Here is a 20,666-nt window from a genome sequence, read left to right as displayed (position 1 = left end):
ACGCGTGATTGGCTCCCAGTCGAAACACTCATATGATGCAGGAAAATATAGTTCATATTTGGAAACCACAATCTTCTGTTATTTGAAAATAAAGTATTGAATTATAGTTGTTAAATACGATGAAACATTTAACTTTACTCATATGTAAAACGCTATGTAAAAGAAAAGCTACTTTCATATTTTGTTATGTACTACGAATGCGGATGAATACCAATAGTAATACCGAGGTAGTCTGTTCTTGTAAGAAGCTGGCGTCACTTGAGCTCGTAGTTGTTTACGTAAGTACGTGGTACTGAAGTATGGCTTTTGCATCCTCAACTGTCCATTGTGAAGACATAAAGACTTAAAAATAATTTAATTACAGTAATTATAAAATAAATGTTTCCTAAGCAAACGAATGCATAGTAGTGAGGTTAGGCCTACTTGATGAGTAACGGGAAATGTTTAACATGAAACAGAATGTACAACAGTAGGCGGGAACACGTACTGAGAATCTATGGCGCCAAACAGTGGCCAATGAAGCCTCACTTCAGTCACGTGCTATTGTTTACATTAGGATTTTTCTTACAGCGAAAAGATTATAGTGCATGTTTCTTCGACTTAATTTCATTAACATATCATATACTCAGGTAGCAACCTTCTATTGTCAGAAGATCAATCCAGAATCGACAATGAAATCAAAGGGTACAGTTGGATTGGTTGGGCTCCACATATTACTACATGGAACACTTTAACACATTTATAATGGCATATTTACTTTATGCATAATTAACTTAATATCCATATATCACCCTTAATTATAACTTCAAATTAATTATAACTTAAAAATTAATTATAACTTAAATGAGTCTATAAAATTGAACAGGTCAAAGCTAATAGCAATATGAAAATGCTAACTTTAAAGCTCTCTGTTACTAACAATACAATTTGATGCACATGCACTGATTCGTGTAAAAAATAAGTAGTGGTACAACAATATGTATAATTCAATTTAACATATGTTAAGAAGCTACTGTGGTTATCCTTGTGTGTACTGAAAACAGTGGCATTTCTCAGACTGCAACACAGACTCACGTTATGTTCCATTGGCAGAGCCGTATCAAAATCAAATGGCAAAGTGTCACCCTGTGCCAGATCAACACTGGTAAGGCTGCTACTGGATGATGTACTAGGAGGTCCTCCATCATCTGTCAAGAAGAAATTATACATCTGTAAAAGCTGCAGCTAGTCAATATGTAAATTGTGAAATGTCGTTATAGTGAACAATGAAATAACAGAATCTCCAGTTTAACGAAATTATTTTCTGGTCCCTATTAATTTACTTACATTTTAACGTAAAAATTTTCAGTTCAAAAAATATCACTATAACGAACATCTTCTCTATTCAATATAATGAAAATTCATACCACTACAAAAGAATTATCACAATGACAAAACGATTTTACAATAAGCATTTGGAAATTACACTATGTTATACCGCACAGTTTGTTAGTATATTCTGTACTCAGGTTGTATTAATGAACAAAAATAAAAAATCTCTACCCATCAGTAAATTTGTTGTTAAATATATGAGCAGTGATTTGGATATTTGTTCGATTGTGATTGATTTACACAATAATGGGTGATAGAAAGATATAATAAATATTTTAATTAATCAATTGCAGAACTATATCAATCACATGTATTCTTTGAAAGAAGACTGAATGTAATGCAAATTGATAGTAGTTTCATTTATTTGAGAAAGTATGAACAGTATGGAAAAAATTAAATGTAAACAATTTTCATAAGACGAGAGAAAAATTCTAGAAACAGTAGCCAGAGAAGAGAAAACAGACATTTCAAGAAAATACGGTATAAATGCACTGACACTATCAAAATATCCCAAAGATCAAAACTGAGGATTAAATTAGAGTACTTCTGATGGCACTGCATCCTGAAGAAGAAGAAGAAGAAGAAGAAGAAGAAGAAGAAGAAGATCGAAGTACTGATAATGAAAAGTGGACAGTGCTGTGTACAAGTGGTTTCTCGATGCAAGATCCAGGCGATACCTATTAGTGGTCTTCTATGTGAGAGAGTGCAATCTTTTACCTGGCGATTTGGACTAACTGAATTCAACAGAAGTAAAATTTGCCTCCACAGATTTCAAGACAGATATAGCATTATATATGTATCTAATGCTGAAGAGTTAACTGTGAAGTTATTCTCTTTCTTACTTCCCAATATTTGGAGGTTGTATCTTCCACAAACAATGAAAATCACAGTATTATAAAAGAAACTGTAAATAATTTCGGTTACATCTTCAAGACATTTGTGTATAATAAAATAAAATCCATAAAAAAATCGTTAAAAATTTAAAAAATGTATAAAAATATAAATCAAAGAAAATAAATATTATTTATTTATTTTTTTTGCTGAAATTCAAATATATGAACACCGTCTATACTACAATGAACAAGTCGGAAAAAGGCTCTGCTAATAATAATAATTACTAACAAAATCACTTTCAGAATAACCATAACACACAGAAATAAAAATTTAAAAGAATTGGAAGCAAACGTCATGATACTCATGATCTGAATAACAGAAAATAAAATAATTTGGAAGCAAACGAACTCAAAAATGTAGAAAATCAATCTACAAATTGAATTTCATATCCTGGACTTTTTCATGACACAGACTACCAAGGGGGTAACAAAATCACCCCACTTAAATAATGCGAATTACTGATTAAAGTAGATTAATTATGTTATTCTTACTGCAAAATGTTAGTAGACATGTAACGGACTAATACATGAAATTTAAAAAATAAACATGGAGAAAAATGAAAATAATATTGAAAAATCAACATTAGGATAATCCTATTGCCCCCCTCGGTAGCAGGAGGGTTAAACAAGTCACAACAACACTAACCAAGTCACTTTATTGTCTGAAACTGTTCACCATCCTGATGAAACAGTCTTCCATGTGAATGGACATGTTAATCGACACAACTGTCATTATTATGCTAGAGAGAATACTTAAGTCATTGAAGAGACACGTTTAAGATCTGGAAAAGTCACAGTTTGAGCTATGATAGGATGGAAAGGATTGTTAGGAATGCGAATCTTGGATGAGACTGTTAATGCTGATCGGTATTGTGATATCCTTAATGAAATGTTATGTTATGTTTTATTTAGCGATGCTCGCAACTGCAGAGGTTATATCAGCGTCACCGGATGTGCCGGAATTTTGTCCTGCAGGAGTTCTTTTACATGCCAGTAAATCTACTGACATGAGCCTGTCGCATTTAAGCTCCTTAATGAAATTGTGGTGCCAGTGATGCAAAGTGCTGAACACAAACTTTTCCTTATTCCAGGAGGACAGTGCACCCCATCATTATGCTATTGCAACGAGGGAAATTTTGAATCGTGATTTGTAAAACAGGTGAGTGGGAAGAAGAAGACCGACAGAATGGCCAGCCCGTTCCCCTAATCTCACAGCCTGTGACTATTGGTTGTGGGGTTATTTGAAGGAGAAGGTTTATGCTCAGAAACTGCAAGATCTCAACATGCTGAAAATTGCAATTGAGTAAGAAATTCATGTCATTCCAATGGACATCTATCATAAATCAATGAATGACTTCCCAAAGTGTTGCCGATTATGCTTGGATGTGAATGGTGAACAGTCTGAGACAATAAAGTGACTTTGTTAGTATTGTTGTAAATGACTTTTTTTAACTTGAAGAATTTCCTTTCCAACAGTGATGTCATATTTCCTGTAACAATAATACTGTCATCACACGATGCAATCAAACATATAGTCCTATTTCTGATACACTCAAATAACAGACTCTTGCCACTTTCTGTAAACTGGTATGTCCATTTCAAATTAATTAGTGGGGTTTAAAAAGGGCGCGTCAGCTACTATGGCTATTTGCGTCCTTTCCATTTCAATCACAGTGAGATAATATAATATTAATTCATTCCCGTTAACTTACAACTACAATCTCTAGAATTTGTCATTGCCATACTTATTCTAAAGAAACATTAATTTATATTACTTTACATTTAAGGACTGCCCATAATCAAGTGTGTTATTAAATATTTCCGAAACTAGAAAAGCAACAATTTCTAGGTCTAGATCATATCAAATTGGAAAAATTCTACATGAATTTCGAAATACGTGTAATTTTTCATGCTGTCGGTAAACATATATCATGATCCAAAGTATATATACAAACATACATATCTAATTAAACATGGCTGAAATGTTGGCTTTCATGCATTCAGTAATGTAGAATGGAAATAATGAAAAACAAACAAAAGAAATGTCTATTTACGAATTTTGTCATAGTTGAATAAGTTATTTTGGAAGAAACCTGAATTTCAATCAAATATCAGAAAATCATCTTCTAATAAAAGTTACATGTAAATCTTTAGTTTCAATCTAAAATGTTAAATGTTACTATTGAATACGAACATTTGAAAGGGGGAGGTGGAGGGAATCGAAGGTGAGATTAAAGCTCCCTTTCATATTGCTGACTAACTTCAGAAAAATGAAGTTTCTTAGATTCCATTTATCTTCAAATTCAAGTTAGAATTTATTTTATTTTTTTGCAAATTCCTCAAATGTAGTACAAGATTTTAAAGGTAAGTCAACGAATACCTATATAATGTAAACCTGAAATAGATATTTATTGTAGAAGAATAAAAGTACGAATTTTTTTAATAATATGTCTGATAAATGAATATACATAGATCAAATGAACACAGGGACTACAGAAATAATAGAAAAAACTAGTTCTCTAGAATTTTATTCAACATAGAATGTAGGAACAAGTAACTGATCTGGAAAAAATAAAATTGAACTCAAAGATGGCAGAAAAGTAATGATGGGAGAGAAATAAATAGTGGAAGATTTTATTCAACCAGCCTAGAACTTTATAATTTTGTGTCTGACAAAGGAAATCAAAATTCTGGGAAATTCAAACTAGGGAGTCATCTGTAAAAACTGTGTGAACTAATACTCCATATTAGATGTTATCAATTTGTGTCCACTGGATTTTTTTGTATATATGTTGTTTAGTCAACTATGCGAAAACAGGTTTGAACCTACCTGTCCAGGTTTTTTTTTAGTTTGTCATTTAACGACGCTGTATCAACTACTAGGTTATTTAGCGTCGATGATATTGGTGATAGCGAGATGAGACCGAGGATTCGCCATAGATTACCTGGCATTCACCTTACAGTTGGGGAAAACCTCGGAAAAAACCCAACCAGGTAATCAGCCCAAGCTGGGATCGAACCTGCGCCCAAACGCAACTTCAGATCGGCAGGCAAGCACCTTAACTGACTGAGCCACACCGGTGGCTGTCCAGGTTTGGTCCAGTGAAATTGAATTAACAGAGCTGGTGATACATATAATATGAGTGCTTCTATAAGCTCAAATTTTTTTCATCAAAGACGACTTCTATTAAAGAATTATATGACTTAGGGCACAGATTAAATAATTGGTTGCCAAAGATCAGAGGCGAATTGTTATGTCTGACTGTTCCCCCCAAGAAAGGCAATTTTGAGACAGAGCTAAACCAGATCTAGGAAATCTAGCAAAGGGGTAATAGTTCAAGGACACAGATAACCTGTTGGGAATGTGGTAGAACTGGACATATCAGAATTAAGTGTAGACATCATTCTGAATTGAATTCGCATGATGGAGTGCTGTTGGGAGAAGTCACCAAGTAGGTCAATTCTCCATTCTGACCAAATATCTCAGAGTAAAGTTAATGATTGTTCCCTACCATGGATGTCTTTGAAATTTAACGACAATGTAATCTCCAATGTAGTAATATGGAGGCAATAGTATATGTTATAAGGACTGAAAGATACATGGACAAAGTAAGATCAAAGAAATCTGTCATCAACTGATGGTCATGTAGTAGCTGTTGATAGTATGGTTTTGTATCATTTTAAGATCAATCTATGTATTCTTTTACAGTCATAGAAGGGTTATAGATTCCAATGATTTTGAGAAATGATTACATTTTGAAATCTGAAATGGAAATATACTCATGGAACAAACCCTATAAATTTAAATTTAATCAAGGAAAAGAATGGAATTTAGATGACTCCCCTGATTGTAATTTAGTTTATGTGAAAGATACTGAAGGGATGTAGTAACAGTTGAAGCTGCTTCTTCAATGTCTGAAGGAAAGCTTTCTTCAGAATCAATAATTTCAGCAAAAGAATTAATATTTTTGAGTTGTAATTGTAAACATAATAAACATTATGAGGTTGGAATTGCAACCAATAACTTACTATGATTGATTTCAAGATCTAGCCTATATTGAGTAATATATTTATTTAAAAATAATTACTATTTTAAAACAAAAATAATATTAAGGTAAGCGTTCACTACATCATATCGCACGCATCGGACAAATCGCACGGATTGGAAAAAGACTCTCTTTGCTGTAATTGTTATGTAACCGCGTTCACTACATCGTATCGGACGCATCGCCTCTCGGCAAATCCATCCACGTTTCTCGGATGGGCAACTTTTCCGATGCGTGCAATCATGGCCTTCTTTAATAAATCAATTTTAATTGGTCAACTGTTACTATTATGTTGTGCCATGTTCAGTGTCGCGCCAAAATGGCAGACGGAAAACTTATTTTGCGTGTAGAAAATTGCGAAGAATTATATAATTTGAGGCGTTCCCATTACAGTAATCAAGTCATTTCTTGCAAATATATTATGTAACCAATATTTCTTTCGTTTCTTCCTCTTCAATTAAGACGCATGAAGCAATTACAAATTCTTACAGATGTAACAGACGTAATAGACCTAACCTCAACTCCTCTGCTTTCAGTTATGTCAATATCGTACGTCATGTTTTAAACAGCTGATAGGGGAATCTGATGAGGCGATGAGGTGAAGCCGTTACAGTGAACGCACTGCACTCAAAATATCCGTTGCATGCGATTTGTGCGAGGAGTGCGATACGATGTAGTGAATGGTTACCTTTAAGCAGCTGTGGATAAAATATTGTAAGCAACTAGTGGGATGTGCAGTCTTGTTGCTCTAGTATTTTTGAAGAACGAAGTATTTAATAATAATAATAATAATAATAATAATAATAATAATAATAATAATCCGTCGCACTACAGCCCGTGAAGGGCCTAGACCGACCAGCCGGCCTCACGCCCACATGTCGAAGCAGAGGTGAACGATCATCCAACCAGAATGGAGGTATCGTATGGTTAGCACGATGATCCCCCCAGCCGTTATAGCTGGCATTCACAACTGGATTTCGCTACCTATCGTAGCTCCCCAAGTGCATCACGATGCTGGGTGGGCATCGGTCCCATACACTGGCCGAAATTTCATGAGAAAATTTCTTCCCCCATGAGGACTCGAACCAGCACGCATTCCATAACACGAGTCCTAGGCAGGATGCCTTAGACCACGATGCCATGGCGCAGGACTACGAAGTATTTAAACTTAACACAAAATGATGGAACAAATTGCTTGCACAGCCAGCTCCAGTAACTGAAATTTTCTGACTTTGTCCCACACGTGTCTCCTGCCTCTGTCTTTCACTTCTGCACCATATGTCAACAACGTACTGCTGCTAGCACTCTACTGGTTTAAGCCATATGCCTTCTTATTCTGAAGGCGCTATGGCCACTGCCTGAAAAATGTACACTAGGCCTACTCACACATAATTATATTACTTGTCGAACTTCAACAATGAACAATTTAAACAAATGTTGCATAAATGAAACCTAAGTATGAATGCATTTATACAATTGAAGTGAACGCGAATTCACTTGTGTTGGGGGGGGGGGGGGGGGGAAAGCTACTACAACCTGGATTACAGGAGGTTTGAGAATAAAAAGTTCCCCTCAGGTTCCATCATTGGTAAAATTTCCTTGGCTTTTCAAGTATTAGAAAGATTTCCCTTTCCCTGACCAAATGCAACTTCTGACTTTACAGAAATTGTACACCCTGTATTAAGTAATGGTGATTTGCGTCTCAAGTAGTATTAAATTTTCGAGAGTGAATGAGGAAAATGTAGATAAATTTAGTTTCCTTTTTCGCCATTCTAATGAAATAAAAACGTAATATCTTCTTTGAAAAGTTGCATTCAGAGAATTGAAACAGTCCTTCTGTTCTTTAACAAACTTTCTTACAATCATTCAATACCCAATAAACATTTCTTTCCATGATTTCCTTTCATTCTCTAGTGAACTTCAACATATAAACTTTACAATACAGCAAAGAGATGCTCTCTTTACATTCTCATGGGCAGTCCATTAAAATTATACAAATGTTCACATGTAACAGAATCCAAGATATTAAGCACGGAAATAGTAACATGGAAACAATAATATATCATTTAACTTGGACGCGCTTCCGAACAGGGGCAGCAGCATTTCCCCTAAGGTTAGAGCTCAGTTTAGGTGTGTGTGTATTAATCGAAAAAAAATGTCATATAAACATGCGTCCTATTTTCAATATTTTCTAGTCCCTAATTTTCGATTAATACACACACCTAAACTGAGCTCTAACCTTAGGGGAAATGTCGCTGCCCCTGTTTGGAAGCGCACCCTTTAATTTTCAGTATCATCATTTTACTGAAGAGATACTTAATGCTACTAATGTTTTTTTCTTATTTCATAGATACCGATACTAAACATTTTCGAAATGTGAAAAATGACATCTCATGAAACATGAAATACAAGTAAAAGATTTTACAGAAAGTCTAAAAACCTGGTTGCCTTGCTTGAAAGACTAACTTCAATGTATATACATGCTTTCATGGTGAAAGTAAATATAAACTGAATAAAAATATGGTAATTATGCAGAACAACTACAGAAGCGATTTCGTTATTTTTGGTGGTCTGGTAGTGTTTAGTATTGAATTTCGTTTATTAGTATGTGTATATTATGCATAGGTCACTTACGGTTGAGGTAGAGTAGATTTTTTAAAATATGAAGTAGAATTGAACTTTGTTTTTTTTTTCTCGTGTTTAGAAGACTATGTTGTTGAGTGCATAACTTTTAATGTATTGTGATTTGATTGACTGAAGTGTTGTGTGTTCTTATTGGGTGATGTCTTCCGGTATGATTGGATGGTTGTGGTTAATTCATAAAGAGTTGTGTGTTGTTATTGGGTGATGATTTTTTCGGTATGATTGGATGGTTGTGGTTAAGTGATAGCTGAATGTTACGAGCTAGAATTTCTCTAAGTCGTTGGCTGTATGATTGTAGTTTTTCGTAGTTGGTGCATGTATTAGTCTTCTCTTGTAGGTGGTCTATCGCTGTGAGTTGTAATGGATGTAGAATTTCGTTTTTTGTCTGTATAGAGTTGAGAGAGGAGGATATTGTAGACTACTTCGTGAATCACGGTATTATTAAGGATTGCATGATTTTCGAAGTGTGTTGCCATAAGTTGAGAGTAAGTAAGACGGATTTGAACTTCCGTTGCTGGAGATTATACCAGAAGTATGCGAAATGGAAAAAAGTTGGTCGTTCTGGTACCTTTCTGGCACGTAGTAAACTTAGTGTTGTGGACGTTTTTCGTTTGGTTGCGTCATTGGATATTTGGGAGAATATATGTTAAAGTGTAAATATCTAATGGAAGAGAGAATGTGTGCATTCTTTAAAGCAGCTGCAGCCCTGTATCCTACGAATTATTAAGGTAAGGTTCATCATGTTTGACATTGTTTGACGAATTTGTGAAATTGATTCAGTCTTTGTGTGGCTATTTTGGTTAGGTTAGGTTAGTTTAGATTACTGCTGCTTATATTTGTCCTCTTGACAAGGAGTGAAAATTAAGGTTTTTGATAAAAAAATATTACATTAAGTTTTTGCAGTTTACGTTGTTTTCCTACTTTTGTTATCAAGTGTTTTTGAAAAGGGGGGTAAAAATGTAGGGTTTTGTGAAAGAATAAAATTTAAAATCGCTTCTGTAGTTGTTATGCATAATTACCAAAAATATCATGTTCACAAATCTGCTAAAAAATGTATTGTGTTCCTCCATATTTGTTTCAGCTCTAACATTTAAGGTAATTTCAAATCTTACAACTTGGTTTTCTTTGAGACATAAAAGCTGTATTTCATGCTCAATTGAAGGCAAATTAATTTACACATTCATACTATGCCTTTATCAGACATTCCGAGACAGCTGCAAAACATTTCTATTATTAATATGAGAGAGAAAGAAATTATTTCAAGCAACTAATTCTTATATAAATAAAACATAAAGTTTCAAAAGCAAAACCCAAAAATATATTGAATGGCAAGTGAAAATAATATCGGAAAATGGGAGACAGAGTGGCAAAGAACAATAAAAGAAGAAATGACGAAGACATATGAGGAGCATCGTTTCAAAACGTATTAAGTCCCCCAGCGGACGAAATTAAATTTGTTACTTTCTATTTATTTATCTTTCATGCTGTGAAAGTCTGATCGTTCCAAATCGTCATATTTGTAAACTGTTAAACCAGTACTTAAAAATGGTTTCATGTAGTTTTTTGATAACTTCTTCTGTTTATGAGTAATCCAGTTTTTCGTCGTTCGTGTAAAAAAATTGTAAGTTGCACATAATACGTTTTGAAACGATGCTCCTCATATACACTAAGCGTAAGACATAAACGAAGGACAAAAATTGATCTAAGTCATAACCTCACGGAAGTTCTAACAGGACACGTCAAGTTCGGTGCCTACTTTTACCATTTCAGAATTGCGTGCACATGGGCCACAGAAATACCGGACCATATATAGTGGGAGCTTCGCCAAATACTTTTCACCAAGTCAAGACATGAACTACAACAAATGCTGACTGAACTCTGCGAGGAAAGCTCAGAAGTTGGGCTCCAAATCAACCCAGAAAAAACTAACGATTAACAACATAATGCTGGAATACGTCGCCGAGTATGTATACCTGGGACAAATTGTGTCACTCTCCTGTAGGAGAGAGAAAGAGATATACGAAGAAGAATATGTTTGGCATGGAAAAAATTTTGGAGCTTGAAATTCATCCTGCAAAACCAAAATATCAGTATCAAACTGAAATTTGAAGTTCTAGAAATCCGCATAATCTCAGTAATGTTGTATGGATGCCAAGTTTTGTCTCTGACAGAGCAACAGAAAAATCTCCTTCGTGTGTGCCAGAGGAAAATGGAAAGAAAACTCCTACAGCTGAGACTGCAAGACAGGGTAAGAAACTCCGACATCTGAATAAGAAGCAGTATGCAGGATGCAGTGATGCTGGCGCGTCTCAAATGGAAATGGGGCGGACACATGAGTAGGATGGACTGCAGCAGGTGGACATATGCCTGGACCATGTGGGACCCACGCATTGGGAAAAGAAGCAGAATGGTCCACGGACCGTCCTTACAAACTGAAACCAATCATGAAGAATTCTGATTTCAATGGATGATGTTTTTTTGTCTCTTTCAATTTTTGAGTGATCTGAATCACATTCAAGTCTCGTATGACCTGGTTCAAGGAATTTCTGGTCTGGCATTTTCAGATTAGAACTTTTAACATTTTCCATCCTCATCCTAAATTTGTCACATTTTTGACAGGTGTCAATGCTAAGCATTGTTGATATACAGTAGCGTGCAAATTAATCCGAACACGACATATTTTTACATTTTCTGTCATTGTTGGCCTCACAGCTGCTCATACCGCTTTAATTGACATCTGTAGTACGTGTAATTCCATTGTTGAAGGTCTGTCATTATTTTTTTTATAATTTGTGACATTTTGCCTGTCGTTTTGTACTTATAAGCATTTCAGTTGTGTTGAAGATTTAATACTGCAATCCTGTGTACATTCTGTCGTCTTCACAAATGGATACAACTCCATGAAAACGGTCTAAAATTATAACATTAGCACAGCATTCTTCTATAACACAGAGGCAAATTGCTGCAGAATGTCACATCGGTTTGGCTACTGTTAATTCGATCATAAAACGATACAGGGAGACTGGATCCATCACACCCCAGAAAAAAAGGAAACTGTGGCCGGAAAAGGAAGACTTCACCTGCAGATGATCGTTTAATTGTCAGGAAAAGTAAATTAAATCCTAGACTAACTACTGTCGACTTAACCCGCGAGTTAATGGCTACCACTGGGGCGAATATTCACGTCACAACAGTGCAGCATAGGCTTTTGGAAGCTGGATGAAGGGCTCGTAAGCCTATTAAGAAGCAACTGCTAACCCCTGTTATGTGCAAAAAACGCTTAATGTGGGCAAAATTACATCAACACTGGATAGTGAATGACTGGAAGAATGTACTTTTTTCCGATGAGTCTCATTTCGAGGTCCATGGCCACCGTGTTTCTTACGTATGGAAAGGATCCGAAAAAGTAACAGCAGCTCATCTCCAACAAGCACCCAAATACCCCCCTAAAGTAATGTTTTGGGGTTGTTTTACACATGAAGGGCCTGGAGCATTAATACCTATCAAGGGAATGATGAATTCTGACAAATATATTCACTTATTGGAAACCAGAATCGTACCCCAGCTGCAAAATTCATTTCCGGATAGCAGAGGTGTGTTCCAACAAGACCTGGCACCATGCCATAGTCTCGAAAAACTACAGAATTCTTCAACAAGAAGAATATTCAGGTACTCCCCTGGCCAGGCAACTCACCCAACATCAACCCCATTGAGAACTTGTGGTCAATTTGCAAAAGAAGAATGCAAAAAATGGATTGTTCTACAAAGGAGAAGATGATTTCTGCCCTCATTGGTGTATGGTTTCGCGATGAAGAAATGAAGAATATTTGTGGGAAATTAGTGGAATCCATGCCAAATCGTCTCAGAGCTGTTATTAGGAACAAGGGAGGCCACATTGCTCACTGAGGTATGTCTTAGATCCTTTTTTTATCCCGTTTGAGTGTTTTTGCATAAGTAATTACGTTGTTCGGATTAATTTGCAAGCTACTGTATCTGCTTCTGCCATAGACATAGTATTAATATAAGAAGTGATATTTTAACATATATCACCATGATTGCGTGTATGGACTATTTCTTGACTATGCCAAAGACATATGTTGACATATCTGCTTCTGCCATAGACATAGTGTTAATATAAGTACTGGTAACTCAACATATCTGCTTTTGGCAGAGTTGCAGGCTGCATCTATTGGACTTATTATTATATGTTCGTTTTTTACAAGATTCTTGTTCACATAGCCATATATGCTTCTGCAAATTGAAAATTTTAGTGTTAATGACATGTCGGCATAAAAATCCGAAAAAATGAAAAAAATGAACATATCTGCTTCTGCCATATTACCACAGAATTATTTAAAGCTTTTTTCAAAATTTTGTTGAAAATATAGACTTTGATGCAGTACAAAGATATACAGAATGGCCATAGAAATTGTATATGGTACATATAATTATATGTAATAATCAGTGAATATGAGTATCACAAATGCATGTAGTGTTAGTACTTGTAATGGGGCATGCAGCAAATAAATTTTTTTATAAAAACACACACACACACCCACAGGTTCAAAATCAAAACCCAAAGTATATTGAATAAAAACGGAAAATATCGCAAAATGGGAAAGAGAATGGCAAAGAAACACAAAAGGGGAATTCACAAAGACATATATACCGAGCATTAGAAATGGATTAAGGACAAAGATTGCTCTAAGCCATAACCTCATTGCTGATTTAACAGGACACGGCAAATTCGGTGCCCACTTTCACTGTTTCAGAACTGTAGTTGAACCAACATGGGGGTGCAGATAAGTTACAGAAACAATGGACCATAAATTGTGGGAGTGCGTGATCTTGATGAAAAAAAAGAGCCAAACTTCGTGTGTGTTGTGAAATCTGCTGGAAGACGGCCGGTGGAGAAAACAGAACTCATAATTAATTATTTAAAGCTTTTTCAAAACTTTGTAGAAAAGTAGAGATTGACGCAGTTCACAGACTGAATTCAAACTTCTCAGAAATTGTTTATATGTAATAACTTAAATGTAATTACATGAAATAAACAGTGAAAATTAGTATCACAAGTGCATGTTGTGTTACTACTTTTTATGGAGCATGCGGCAAACCATATAAAATACACACACGCATCAAGGTTTCGAATAAATATTCTCAATTGCATTGAAGAACAAATTAAGGGAAAATACTATCTAAAAATGGGAAATCAAATGGGAAAGAAAAAAAAAATGGGCAAATCACGAATACATGCATTCCGATCATAAGAAAATGTAGGCCTATTAATGACAAAGATCATCTAAGTCGTAACCTCGGGGCATTTCTAACAGGGCTCTGGAAATTCGGTGCGTATTTTCATGGTTGAAAAATTTTAGAGGACACATGTGCGTGCAGAAGCAGCATAGAAACAGTGCACCACTTATTGTGGGAGTGTGTGATCCTCACGAGATAATTGTGAAATCTGGTGGAAAATCGTCGATGAAAAAAACAGAACTCATAGGTAACACTACTCTAAAGAGACTATATCGGAAACAACTCTGAAATTCAAGACTGTTCCATTTGATGATGAAGAATATCATACCAAATGTAGGCTACGTCTGTCTGTATCCAAGGTCATTTAATACAATTCAGTTACTACATATAAACAACCATCTTAACAGGTCGCTTTGCTACGTATAATTTCACTTTTATACTATGTAAGGTACGGAATTCAGAGATCAACTATGATTTAATACAGCTCATGCCAGCGACATATTTGTAGCACATTCTCCGTAACTTTGCACTCATTGTTCCTAAGGTGTCACATAGGCCTACAATTATTTGTAATAAGATATTACTATAAATTATTTTCCCTGGACCAAAAATACAGTAATATAACTGGAATAAAAATGATTTTACTGTCATTCAAATTTGTGTAAAAACGGCTTAAGTAAACATTACTGTGGATAACTATAGCTATTTCGAGTAAGGGTGCAACAATGTGGGCGTAGCCTATATGTCAATTTTCTATTCTACAAAACTTAATTCTAACATGGCACAGTAATCTTACTTACATATAAGCCGGTAAGCCTAACACATTCAATTACATTTAATTCAAGTACTTCTTTTCACACAGGCTATGTATTTTAAAATATTACTGAAATAATTATAAAGTATTATTGAAGTAAACTGTCAGTACTTCCGTAACCAAAGCAACCAATAATTTCCATAATAAATACAAACGCAGTTCATTCATAGTGAAGATTTAATCATGAAAATTTCCGTGCTTAATATAATTTGATGGCATTTACAGACAATCTTCTAATACTATTTATAGTTACTGTGGTGTCAAACAAAGGCGAACGAGACCCAAATAGCCAACATGATTCGTACTTTGATTTCCATGTAAAAATCTGGCCATTTGTCCTCTGACGTTACTCCAAAACGTTCCCATCTTCAGTTGTAGAGTCCTTATATGTATTAAAACTACAAGACCAACCAAATATATAGAGAGAAAGAGACAGAACGTTCAACAAAACAATCTAATACCTGAAGCTGAACTACTATCAAGATAGTCACCCTCCATGGTCTCTTTTCAATAAATCGCAACTACAATCACAGTCACATATATATATACAAATATCTCGCAGCTAAAGCTTAAGTGCACTGACAAACTTCAAATCACCGAAAGATCCGATCCGAAATTTTGCCGACTCTACTAAAACCATAACCTATGAGATGTAACATAGTAACACAACTCTACTTCACATCCAACAGACATGACCTACTGTATCTGTAAGAAACTGAATAACTACGTTCTACCCGTTGCTTACGAGATTATACAAGCTGGCGCATAGCGCTTGAAATATGGGTCCCTCGTCATGCCAATTCCGCCGCTCGGAGCGCTGTTAGTTCCTAGATATTCATAGCAGAACATTTAAATGACATTGACATTTGGGACATTTAAAGGATTCATCGTTGCTTATTAAATGCTTCGTACAATAATTTATGGCCAATAGACATAATTTCAAAACTTCTACGTCTCAATTTTATTAAAATGAATGGCTGTTGTTCAATTCATACACCGTACCTTTTCGGAAATAATGAAACATAATTTATTTTGCATGAACACTGTAGTCTACTCTTTTCACGCATTTATTATTATTATTATTATTATTATTATTATTATATCTTCCATTTCCCTGACTTCATTATTTAATCATTTGTCAGTGGACCTAACTTATCCCTTTCCTTTTTAAAAATATATTGACGTTGAAGTGTTATGAATAATTTCGAGCGAAAAATTGTTCCGAGGCGGGGCATCGAACCCGGGACCTTTGGTTTAATATACCAACGCTCTACTAACTGAGCTATCCGAGAACTCTACTCAACACCGATCCAATTCTTCCCTCTATATCCACAGACCTCAAAGTGGGCTGACAACCGTCAAGCAACCAACTTCGAGTATACATTAACGCCGTGTCACTTAAATTGTGGTTTTTCTGTTAACGAACAGTGACGTGTATTATGCAAATCAATTTCGAAATTATTCAAATCAACTTTACAGGGAGTTATACCTGAAATCTTGATATGCTGAAGTGTTATGATTTTTACTAATGCAAACAGCAGTCACAATACATGATTAGTACAATTGCGCGATTTTTCTTGCACACCTTGCAATGGTGAAATAAATATCTAATAGGTTTACTGATTAACCTGTAGTGGATAGTAATAGCAAATGCTATGATATTTTAGTGTGTGTTAACAGTTTTTAAATTAGGAGTTAGAGTTAAATTAATAAGGAAGTTAGTCTGCAATATATGTGATTAGAAATTGTTTTCGAATTTGACCATTTCCCAAAACATAAACAAATATCTCAGGAATCTCAGGGACTTTTTTTTTTGCCCATAGGCACATGGCCATCTGCTCTCCCCGATCCCCATTTCATTTTTAGTAATATCTGCATCTCGCTCCCCTCAGCTGTTTTCTGTCGTCACTCATGATATGTCAATTTAATGAAAACATGAAGTAAAATCTTCGGTACACCATGCAGTGATAATTGTACTTTATCACAACGAATAATTGTAGTGTATATGTGTATATATATATATATATATATATATATATATATATATATATATGTCTTTGATACCAACGAGTTCAACTCGTTGACAAATACAGAGAATTTCGACACACTATTAAAGCGCCAATAGGAACGTAAGTGGCAAAAATCGAAACATTTCATGCTACATAGCCTCATCGCTATTACAGGTATCCATTATACCAACATTGCAGTCCGGTCGGTATTACAGGTATCCATTATATCAACACTTGCTAGTATTTTTCATATGTTTAGTCAACTATCCGAAGACTGAACCTCACAAGTGATACCAACAAGGTACCATTTATGAGGCAACTAAGCCAGGAGATAATAGGTTAAGATACCCAGTTTCTTTCCCCCTTCATTGCATACATCACTGACTAGCTAAACCTTATTTTATTTCATGGAGTGCAGTTTCATAGAAAAGACTTTGCCGACAGACCTTCTACTGCCCACTACTAATTGGTTGTCATAAATAAATGTCTTCCTTACTGTGACGGAAATCTTGTCTTCTCCTGTCAGTAACCAATCACAACCCTCGTTCAGAAGAATTGACAGGCTCCCGTCAAATCCACGTGGAGGCAGAGTTATCACATCTTTTCTGAATTCCAAGAATCCTGTTAGTTTCACTGCATAATTTCGAAGGTCACCAAGATTGTGGCAAATGTGCAATGTTGGGACGAGGGGACAGGATGGAATTGTCAGAGTTGTTTGTGTAGGAAGTCATAAATCTGTAAGTGGGTGTTCAAAGGAGCCACCGAACTGCACTCCTTGAAATAAAACAAGGTATACCTATTAGACCTCTGCATTCTCTTGAAAACGGCTGACCGATCTCGTCGATCAGCCCTCAGTTGTGAAGAAGGCAGTTGGGAAATGATGCAGTCAAGTGCATCCAGTCGAGAATTTATAACCGGTCAGCTGAAACGCTTACTCGGTTGGTCTCGAGTGCTCGAGATTCTTGCACTAAAATTACATCACCTTTTAATTACTGATACCCAAAACAGCCTACCTAAGGTGGTTACCATTCTGTTTTTATTTCAAATAGCACGAAAATTAGGAAGTATTTGAACATTTAAATAAGGAAACATAATTTTTAAACAACACAATTCTTTAAATTAAATAATACTTTATATTGTCAATAATGTTATTCAGCATCGATCTTGTCGAACTCATTATATCAGTAACGAAAGTATTTAATATAGTGTAGAAAATATGTGATTGTATAAAAAGAACAGAGATTTTGTTCATCTCAAATTTCTTTAAAAGCAGATATAATCTATTTCAATCACAGTATTTAATATAAATAAACCAAATACATGTCCACTTTGCTTAACATTTTTACAATAGTGTATAATAAGATATCCTTAATCGCAGACAATGATTGACATTGGAGCTACTTATGATAAGGTGTATGCAGATTCTATTATTCCACATTCAACGACCATATCACGAAATGTCAAGGATGGAGCAAACAAAATTCGTGCTGAAGTTACTCCAAAATTAAAAGGTTTTAAAATTAATAACTTTTTATCAATCTTAACTAGAATTTCCTCCCTGGTTTCTTCAACATATGTTCACTAATCAGGTGATAGGGCATTAGGCAGTTTAATAATTTCCATAGCGTATAACTGTAAACACATCGATCAAATACAGTTTTCTATGATACCCTTCATATGGCTGGGTCGACTGGCCATCCATGATTCTTCAGTTGGGTCAGTTGGGTGTTTTGCTTTCAGCAGAGTCAGGACACGTGGCAACCAGCCTGTGGAGTGAGTGACCAATCGCACATTTTATCATGACTCTCTGTCAGTCGTTCTTAATGAAATGCAGAACTCTGCTACATATTACACTAATCAGACTTCAGATGTATACAAACAATTGTTCTTCCTCTGACACATATTGTCAAGTGAGATGTACTGCCTGATAATAAATGTACACATCAGCCAGAACCTAAATCAGAGGAAATTTTTCATACATATATATATATATATATATATATATATATATATATATATATATATATATATATATATATATATGAGATTATATCAGCATCACCATGTGCCAGAATTTTGTCCCGCAGGACTTCTTTTACATGCCAGTAAATCTACTGACATGAGCCTGTCGCATTTAAGCACACTTAAATGCCATCGATCTGGACTGGAGGTTCATATCACTGTCATGGTGAAGTGCAATGAATGAAACGATTGTGTTGGTGTAAAGAAAAAGGTAGGGTTGTTGATGAAGTGGATGGTAGTTCAACAGATGGTGAAATGTGTCTAGTTCCCAAGTAAGGATACCAAGCATCTCTTGATGGAATGGCCCCTCTTAGTAAGTTGTACCTGAAGGCATCCTCAAATTGATTGCTGTGAAAATGGCTTGCACAGAGACAGGCCATTCTCTTAGAGTAAGGATTTTCTGCCACAGCTGCCCATATTTGGTACCTGTTACAATCAAGGTTCTATTATTATTTTAGAAAAAATTATACAAACCAGGGTTGGCCATAATTTTAATTAATGATTTAATCATGATGTAAATCAAATAATTTTCATTATTACGTCAGATAATTTTTATTACTTAAATAATCACACATTCAAATATGCATCTAACATGACTGATATGAGAATTGAACATCCTAAAGAAGAAAATATAAACGTCTTTACATATGGCTGTTCTGCTCACTTCTTAAAAATATTAGCAAAAGATATGTATATTCCTAACTAAGGAGCAACAGAACACATGGTATGATGCTGAGGACTGAAATGAATAGCTGTAGCCCTTAACGATATTCAAAGTAACAGTTGCACAAATGTTAAATACACTATGACGTATTTATTTTGAAGGGTAATGGTAAGCTCTTCTCATAAATTTATTTGTAATAATATTAGGCCTAGTCTATCTAAGAACCTAGTTTAACTCTGTTCTGTAGAATACAATTTAACTTCGAATAATATCTTGCTCAAGTGTAAGTTAATTATTAATATCATTAAGTGTAGATTATTGGTGCTGTAACTTTTCAAGTACCGGTACTGTATTTATAATTAGGCCTATGAGTAAACATACTAAAGATATACTTAAAGCAATATTATCAGTACCTTAAAAATATACGAGCACGTAGGAACTAATGCACAGATAAAGTTCTAATTACAAAAGGAAGCAAAAAATAATTTTAATAAACAAGTCTGATTTCCATAAAAACTTAATGAAATAAAAATGACTACAGTTTACCAACCCTGAACATAAATAAGATTATGAAGCTTATCACAACGCCATTACTACTTTTATTTGCTTACCTTTTACGCTGCACTGCCTTTGATTCTGTTGACTTTGATCTACTATTGACTAAACTACAAACACTACACCTTTCTGATAGTGCTATCACCTGGATGTACTCCTACCTTACTGGCCGCCAGCAGCGTTTCATATCTAATAATCGTTTCTCATCCTGGCGTACTGTAGACACAGGAGTTCCTCAGGGATCAGTATTAGGCCCATTGCTCTTCTCTATTTATATAAATGGAATTTCTAACTTATTTAAGCACTGCAGATATCAAATATATGCAGACGACGTTCAATTGTATATTTCAGCCCGTCCCGATGCACTAAATGATAGCATTAATAGTCTTAATG

At 35.0% G+C, this 20,666-nt stretch overlaps 1 protein-coding gene across 4 annotated transcripts in view; it reads right to left on the bottom strand.

Annotated features, from left to right (window-relative positions):
* ohgt (E3 ubiquitin ligase component cereblon) overlaps window positions 1-15,716 on the bottom strand; it is a 75,325-nt gene extending 59,609 nt beyond the window's left edge. For 3 of the 4 annotated variants that reach the window (XM_069837235.1, XM_069837236.1, XM_069837237.1), the window contains exons 1-2: window positions 15,329-15,716; window positions 1,075-1,187 (exon numbers count right to left, since the gene is read on the bottom strand). In XM_069837235.1, coding sequence (XP_069693336.1) covers window positions 1,075-1,187; window positions 15,329-15,389 — 174 coding nt within the window. In that variant the 5' untranslated portion in view covers window positions 15,390-15,716. The remainder of the gene's footprint in view (window positions 1-1,074; window positions 1,188-15,328) is intronic. The other variant, XM_069837238.1, reaches the window with a different exon arrangement.
* Between the last annotated feature and the right edge of the window lie 4,950 nt (window positions 15,717-20,666).

The sequence above is a fragment of the Periplaneta americana genome, chromosome 10 (genome assembly GCF_040183065.1).
Source record: "Periplaneta americana isolate PAMFEO1 chromosome 10, P.americana_PAMFEO1_priV1, whole genome shotgun sequence".
NCBI classification, from domain to species: domain Eukaryota; kingdom Metazoa; phylum Arthropoda; class Insecta; order Blattodea; family Blattidae; genus Periplaneta; species Periplaneta americana.
This window is presented reverse-complemented; position numbering and strand designations above follow the sequence as displayed.